The sequence below is a fragment of the Ptychodera flava genome (assembly GCF_041260155.1).
Source record: "Ptychodera flava strain L36383 chromosome 23 unlocalized genomic scaffold, AS_Pfla_20210202 Scaffold_24__1_contigs__length_23054250_pilon, whole genome shotgun sequence".
Lineage (NCBI taxonomy): Eukaryota > Metazoa > Hemichordata > Enteropneusta > Ptychoderidae > Ptychodera > Ptychodera flava.
The window spans coordinates 16,638,134-16,647,005 of record NW_027248278.1 but is presented as its reverse complement, the minus strand read 5'-3'; the positions used below and the strand labels follow the sequence as shown (position 1 = coordinate 16,647,005).

General features: G+C 37.3%; 1 protein-coding gene across 1 annotated transcript; it reads left to right on the top strand.

Annotated features, from left to right (window-relative positions):
* The first annotated feature begins 1,605 nt into the window (after positions 1 to 1,605).
* LOC139124623 (uncharacterized) lies at positions 1,606 to 8,020 on the top strand. Its single transcript, XM_070690753.1, has 5 exons — positions 1,606 to 2,007; positions 4,712 to 4,848; positions 5,248 to 5,331; positions 7,067 to 7,159; positions 7,922 to 8,020. The coding sequence occupies exons 1-4, from the start codon at positions 1,615 to 1,617 to the stop codon at positions 7,104 to 7,106; spliced, it is 654 nt and encodes a 217-aa protein (XP_070546854.1). The 5' UTR covers positions 1,606 to 1,614; the 3' UTR covers positions 7,107 to 7,159; positions 7,922 to 8,020.
* Positions 8,021 to 8,872: the final 852 nt, after the last annotated feature.

The window sequence follows — 8,872 nt, the reverse complement described above, 5'->3', positions numbered from 1 at the left end:
GATTTGGTCATTTTTATGTCATTATTTGGTCTTTCTTATGCGATTATTTGGTCATGATTACGACATTGTCTTGATATTATCTTGATATTATCTTGACATTATTATGTTAATTCTGTTCTTTTGCCATTATTCGGCATTGATGTCTTGATTTAGAACTTATCTTATCATTATTATTCCATTATTTGGTGATTTGGTCATTTTTATGTCATTATTTGGTCTTTCTTATGCGATTATTTGGTCATGATTATGACATTGTCTTGATATTATCTTGACATTATTATGTTAATTCGGTTCTTTTGCCATTATTCGGCATTGATGTCTTGATTTAGAACTTATCTTATCATTATTATTCCATTATTTGGTGATTTGGTCATTTTTATGTCATTATTTGGTCTTTCTTATACGATTATTTGGTCATGATTATGACATTGTCTTGATATTATCTTGATATTATCTTGACATTATTATGTTAATTCTGTTCTTTTGCCATTATTCGGCATTGATGTCTTGATTTAGAACTTATCTTATCATTATTATTCCATTATTTGGTGATTTGGTCATTTTTATGTCATTATTTGGTCTTTCTTATGCGATTATTTGGTCATGATTATGACATTGTCTTGATATTATCTTGATATTATCTTGACATATTGTGTTAACCTGTTCTTTTGCCATTATTCGGCATTGATGTCTTGATTTAGAACTTATCTTATCATTATTATTCCATTATTTGGTGATTTGGTCATTTTTATGTCATTATTTGGTCTTTCTTATGCAATTATTTGGTCATTATGACATTGTCTTGACATTCTCTTGATATTTTCTTGACATTATTATGTTAATTCGGTTCTTTTGCCATTTCTTGACATTCGGCATTGATGTCTTGATTTGGAACTTATTTCATCATTATTATGCCATTATTTGGTGATTTGGTCATTTTATGTCATTATTTGGTCTTTATATTATGCGATTATCTGGTCATTACGAAATTATTACATTATTATGAAATTAATTGGTTAATTCTATTGTTATGCCATAATTCAGCATTGGTGTCTTGATACGAAACTAGTGTCATCATTATTAAGCCATTATTAAGGTGATTTGGTCACGTTTATGTCACAATCATGATTACTACATTTCCTCGACATTATTTGACTATATTCTATGAGCGCAGTTTTTACCCTGCTTCTGCATGATTTGACCCGTACCCACAAATCATTGCACAATATGGCGACTGTATGCGAAAGATCTAGAGCAAAGAGCGAGGCGGTAAATCATGTCTGGCAATCGTGCAGCTTCTGTTGAAGACAGTGATACTGATAGACTCACAGAAGCAGTGCGAGCATGCAAGGATGCTATAAACAATGCTGCGTCACAACTCCAGAACATAACGCATCGTGATAAGCAACGATCTGCACGCTGATCGACCCTCACAATCGAGGGGAGTCGGGGCACGGCAGAATGTCAACTTCAAATGCAGACATAGTCAGTGAATTTCGGGACAACTTTGCCAGGGGCGCTACCACGTGCACTGGTTGTCGACGAAGCCAGCGCGTTTGATTGACGAGGTCCCGAGAGCAGCGGGCCGCCAACGATACTGGTCAAAGCAAAGCGATGACACCAACTTGGACACATGCAATTGTCTGCCTCGACAGCGTAGACTTTGAGTGGTGTCCCAGCCCGAGGCAACGCACAGACCTGGTCAAACTTGGTCTCGGTGAGAGAAGAGTTAAAATTCCAGTAGGTAGTACAGCTAGCGAGGTTCATGAGCAGCTGTTAGACGAATATCCAAAACTCAGCGAGGGAGGTGGGTACGAAATATGCCGCGCATACCATGGAAGCAGGCGTTTGCATGCAATCAGCTGCCCAAACGAGGGATATTCTCAGAGATATTTAAGCATTGAGGCTGGACAGGCTAAGCTGTATATCAGGCCATTACAAAATAACCTGGAGCGAACACCAGATGTAACAGTTACAGCCCCCTCAGATATGGCTGGCACAATCACGGTGAGTATTTTGTGTATCGACCTTGAAATTGTCTAATGCAGATGCCGACCAAGATGCCCACACTGTGTTATCTCCATGTGGTGGTTACAAGCACAGGCTCTTGACTCAATGCAGGCGAACCGCTAGCCGTCACTGATACAATAAAAATCAATGTATCAGTGACGGCTAGAGGTTCGCCTGCATTGAGTCAAGAGCCTGTGGTTACAAGCTGCAGTGCTGTAGGTCGGGGTTTTGCCTGGGTACGGGGGTTGAAATGCAAAACCAGAGCCGTCCGACCATGGAGGTACCAGAAGATGTCCGACCCACATACTCGGGCAAAACCTTGAGCAACAGTAGTGTAGCTAGGTGATGAGCTAGGTGGTATTCATTCAGTACCCAAGAAACATACCACCATGGTCGTTTGTTGCTGCGAATCCGTAGCCTCTGCCACTCGGGTAGGTTGGTCATTGGAGTGGCCCCACTCCCAGCAGAACACGTCAAGGAGTGGCAGGGCTCGTTTTCACGGCAAGGTCGTTTGTTGAACAGTGTTTTCTCTGCATGTTCATTGAAAGGAGCACTTTGTGCCCCATTAATCAAAATTAGGGAGGAGTCTTGACATTTTAGGGGGTAGCCACTTTTGATGTTGATTTTGCCTTCCTAGGAAGCGCTTCCTGATATCATTACCATTGTCACCCAATGCCAGTTCAGTGTCGTCTATGCCCGGGCGTCTATGCCGCATGTAGACCCGTACTAACATCGACATCCGAGCCGAGCACCTCAAAGCTTGGCTCAAGGCTGCTCTCCATCTTCCATCGATTTTGTCACCCACAAATTTTCCTGACTCAGAATTTGACATATTTGTTCCCTTGGACACGATTGGTCTGAATTAGGGGGTTTAAACCCATGAAAATATACGCCTTTCCCTGAGCGCCGATCAAACGGTTGTGTTGATTGCGATCCGAGATCGATCGTCACTGCAGAGCACAGTTGCCCGTAGTTGCCAGTGTAGTATACATAGTGAGAAGGTATACTACACTGGCAAGTCCAGGCACCTGTGCTGCAGAGTACACGTGCCTGCACAAGTAAAGCTGGGATTTCCCAAAATTCCATCAGTGATACTAGTGCAGTGTTTCAAGTTCCGCTTTCAAACTTTACGGCTATCAAAACATCAACATAAAAATTCCACTTGTACCCATGGAGACTGAACTGCAACTATGTCGTTTGCTGTTCTTTTCGAAGGGTATTGAGCACCACGTGATGAACATCACCAAAGCTGAATGACAGGCGATATTTTGTCTTTTCCGAGGGAGTATTATGACTATAGAAACAGCAGCAAATTCACAGTTATCTACACTATGCGTTTGGGTCACCCTCATATATCAGTATATGTGGACATCTTTGCTTGATGTGCGCGATTTCCGCACAGTCAGTAAATTTTTCAGGGCAGAGAGTGGCTGGAATGCGCAATTTGCGTAATTGTGCAGTTGAGAGAAAACCCTGGTTGAGTGGCACTACTGTTTGCAAACTTTAATTTCACCACATTGTGAATAACCATAACAATGTCACATTGTTGGCGTTGATAATTTCCCTCTGCTCCACAACTCCTTGTTACTGAGAAGTAAGTACATGTACCAACGTCACTGCTATTGCCATATTTTTTGTAACAGATGCTGAACACTTACATTTCAGAACTGAATACCTCTTCTTGAAAACCAAATTCTAGACTGCTTCGTGTTTTTAATCATTGCTAAAATGTGTGCCTTTATTTCATGTAATTTGTCATTCTTGCTCATTGAATAATGAAGCCAAACTGCAGAAATTATCTACATTGTCAGTTAACACTTTCTGTTCACTTTGCTTTCGCCTTGGAGTGACAGTCTTTTTTGAAAATATGTATATTTGTGGCAATACAATTTTGTCAGTTTTTTCAAAAACATTTATTCTAAACCAAAAGAAAAGTCCTGAAAATTCAGTCTGCATGCTTCTGTCGTTTTTTTACTATGAATTTCATGTATAAAAATATTGGTAAAAATATTGGTGAAAATAACAGTATTGGATATAGGAAGTAATTTTTGACATATTTGGCAAACCAGTTTTATTCTCAGAAATGAATTATCCAACTTCATTGACACTGTTTTCAGGGTCTCCCTAGTATTCTCAACTTGACCATTATGACCTGTTAAACTGTGATGAAAATATAAATATTATAGACTAGTTAGGGCAATTTTTCTCATCTTTGCTTCAACAGTATATTTTCTGAAACAGATCAATATTATTTTTTCGTTAAAGTTTTTGACAATTTTAATGAAGTAAACTATTTTGCATATTGAATTGCATTGAAGTGTCTGTGCATGTTGTAAGAAATGTCTGTCAGGAGATTTTATTTATATTCGCATAATGATTGAATCTGTCAATAGAGACTTAGCCTACTGCCAATAAATAACAATTATACATAGGTTTCAAAGTGTTTGAAAGGGATTGTCCCATGGCTTTGCTAATATGCTACATGTATGTATACTTCAAATCTTTGACATGTTAGTGGGAGCTCTAATGGACTTTTTTGCTATAATTTTACTGCTTCATGTGAAAGTTTGATGGTAAGTTATTGAACAAGCTGCCCTAGTATTGCAGATACCACTTGAAAGTTTCATTTTAGGTATCATACAAATTTAAACATTGTTGTCGGTGTATACTTAACTGATATGTAATTACTTATATTTTATAGGCTATAAATAATGCTCCTAAGGAAGTGTGTGGGAAGTGTAAGGTTGAGATTCCATTTTCATTGCTTAGGAATCATATTGAAACATGTACAGGACTTGAGATTGAAGATATTGAAGACGATGATGAGGACACTGACAGGTGGGCATTTTTATTTTGACATTTCAAGATGTAGAAACGAAAATGTACATCTCAAGTGTCAATACAAATTTGATGCATCTCTCATGACGTTAGACTTTCTATTATGACTTATATAAATCATTTGTTTCAAACATGACTTTAAATTTGTGAAGCACTATATACATGTATACAGCTTCTTGAAGGTGTTTAGGGGGTGGGGGAATTGCCTGGCAAAATGTTTGTCTTTATCCATTCAGTCGGTAAAACACTCACCCATGGTAGCTATCTACACCTGTTTGATGTTCAATGTCAGATATAATTTAAACTTAGGCCCAATCTATCATAAGTATGGCTCAACAGCCACAACCAATGTAAGGTGTACATTAACAGTGTGATGAATTACAACCATTGACATTTCAGAAACACAATTCCAGTTCAGATAAGTAGTCCTGAAAGAAGTACCGGTACAGCCAGAACGATGCAGACATCAAGTGTAGAGAGAGGGTTAGTTTATTATTATTATTATTATTATTATTATTATTATTATTATTATTATTATTATTATAAAAAAATTGTTTAAAATGCACTACACGTACGTCTCAGTGCATTGTACATAGCTGGATAAAATAATTTAAAAAGTACAACCACACAAGAAAATTAAAACAGTAAATTACACATAAAACTGAGTAAAAAGATGTGTTTTCAAATTGCGCTTAAAACTATCTACACTTCTGGCAGTCTTAGTTTATTACTTTGCTTTTGGAGATAACTATTTGCTTGAAAAGATAACTCAAATACAATAAGAAAAAGAAGTAAATTCTTGTCACAGTTGCTTACAGCACTTCTTGCATTTTGCAAATACTTCAGTTTTCATGTTTACATGTGTATTATTTCATATATATAGTAACTTGTGTTATCCATGGACTTAACAAAGCATTGTGTTGTCTCGTACATTGTAGCTTACATTCTCAATGTGCAGGAAGTCACAATGTCAAGAAGTCGTATTACATGAATCACAACTTGAGAAATGTGATGGCTTATTGGAAGTACTGTGTCTTACAGTATATCTTAAACATGTGCACATGACTCTGCTCCAGTCACTCACTTAGAATGAGGAGTAAATCTACTTTTTGGCACATACTTGTATCAGAAATTATGATAGTCAAAAATGGACATATGAGTTTGAGATGGTGTCACTGTCTCTAATCATGAAATGCAGACAGTGGAAATTCTTTTATGCTCACCTTTTTCCCAACATCATGTAATCTAAAATATTATCTTTAAGTATGGTAAAAGTATTCAGATCACCTTAAAGCATGTTACCCTGTCTTATCCAAAATGACAAAAATGGTTTTTACAGTGCAAAACTATAAATGTGGTCTTCTTTGCCCTGAGGGAAAGTAAACAAAAGGTGTACATAAATAGTAATGACCCTTTCAATTAACCCTTTTCCTGCCAGACAGTATCACTTCCCCATCAGCCAAGTCAGTAAAAAGCGGTATTGAACCAAAACATGATGGATTTTCACCCACTTGGCTTGGTCTGTTATAGCATTTGTAGTCCATAAAAATCAATTTTACAGTATTTATGCTTTCAACAGCTTTCAAATGTTCAATATTATGTTAAAATACACCATATGGAATATGTTGTGTTTCATTAATTTTAACCGTGATGAGCTGCAACTCTGCAAAATTTGTCCAAACTCAAGGTACCACCAATTTCCTCAGATATTCATTGCAATCTGAAAATTGAATGATATAATCATTAACTACGCCTCAACGTTTGCTTGTGGCAAGATAGGCAAAACAAAAACAGATTTTTGATTATTTTAAATTTCATGCCATTTTCAAAAGTTTGCCTGATTTTTTTGCTAAAGTGGAATGAATCCATTTCCTGTCTTTCAGTGGGTTGCACCATGTTGTATTTGCATTCAAATGTGTACATGCACCATTTATGCTGGTTATCATGTAGTTGTATGGAGGCAACTATATTTGGGTGCAGCAACCATTTATTATTTTTCTATCTCAAACCTCCCCATGCATTCCCACTCAGTGGATAATTATACTTAAGTAAACATCTCTGGGTACGAACATTTCCTTGAACTACTTTTAATCTAAATAAAAATTATGAAAAATAATGTTGAAAGTTGCAGCTCACGTGCCTTTAATAATCCTTTATAGAAAGATATGTATCTATGATAATTCAACTCTTTATTTTCATGCTTTTTTAAAAATTCCAGAAATCAATCTGATCAAAGCCAAGACTTGATTTCTGCATGAAATTGCAACTCTGACAATAGAAGTACTAATACACTGTCAATGGCTCTTGACAGGTCAGTATTTTTTGTATCACCGATATATGTTATATAAATCAAAGTCAACTTTATCATTTCACCTGTTTGACCCCCTCGACAAAGTTGCATAATAAACTCTATGCAACCAGACCATTGCAAGTGGTGTCTGTACAATTCTGGCAAGCACCAGCAATGACCATAGGATGTACCTACCTAATCAAACAAGCCAGTGACAAGAGGGGCTGTTTCATCTACTGTTACATTTGAATTGTCTCTTCATTTCCAGGACAACTCAATCTTAGTACAGCTATCATATCACTGTTTGTTCATTGTTACTGTTTACAGCCAAAGTGTGTTGCATTTATTTTGTAATGATAACTTCAATAGTTTTTTTGGGGGGCAGTTTAATACATTCTCTCTACAAATGTGTCAGGAGTATGTCTTTCCTTGATGGGTTTGGTTGTGGCAACCATGCTCGTATATGTGTGTCTGTCTGTCTGTGTCTGTCTGTGTCTGTCTCTCTGTGTGTGTCTGTGTGTGTGAAGGTGTAGAATATGGCATTGCCACACTTATTACATATGATAGCAATGTATTTGATAGTGCAACTGTCCAGAAGTACTCGTAAATCAAAATTAAGATTTTGGTACCTTCACTCATTGAACAGATTCTTTACATGACATGTTTATAGACCCACACCTGTCATTATGTATGTGCATTGACTATTAATGTAGCAAATGCATTAATCATATGCCGTTGTACTCCACTCTATGATGTGACTTTGATATACTTCCAATATGATAGGAGTTACCCAAAGCTGTTGGATAGTCCTGGTGGTGTTGATACTCAAGAAGAAAATGAAGGAGAAACCACATTGACTGACAATGGTCCACTCTACCCAAGGTATTATAGTTGCACTCATGCTGCATACTCTGTTATGTTTTTGTTGCTCATTTTTGGACACCATGGCGCAAAGAGCCAAAAGTATCCTAATCTATGTATGTGTGTCCCTTGGTCTGCCTGTTGGTCGACAGATTTTTTTTCCACTCATACCCTAAAGGGGAAGTTCACCAAGAGAGATTATTACATGTTTGCTGGCCTTGTGGTCACTTACCCCGGAAGAGCTATTTTTGCCATATATAACTCACTCGATTTTTTACAAAACCCATAAAAATACTACAGGAAGTTGCCATGTAATTTGAATCATGGGAAAAAGCGCCAGGCTTGGCGCTTGCATCATGTGATGTGGAAGGGACCATGTTCCCATGGGTATGGCATTGTCAACTCACCCATGCTCAAACCAGGCTGTGTGTAGTTACATAACTTTTGTTTATACTGAGTATCCTTGCATAAATAATGAATCACTTACTTGTAGAATAAACTGTTCACTGTCAGATTTTGTGTTGCTGTTTACTAGTAAACCACCGAATCCACCGCAAGCTTCGGGAATACATGGTTATAGGAATATAGTCAGAACTATCAGTCCACTTCATTGTTACATGGCTGAGAAAGCTTGTGATAGATTCAGTGGTTAGTAGTAAACAGCAACATAAAATCTAACTGTGGACAGTTTATTATAATAAGTGATTCATTGTTTATGCAAAGTTACTGAGTATAAACAATAGTTATGTAACTACACACAGCCTGGTTTGAGCATGGGTGAGGTAACAATGTCATGACCATCAGAAGATGGTACCTTCCACATCACATGATGCAAGTACCAAGGCTGTTGCTTTTTTTCCCATGATTCAAATA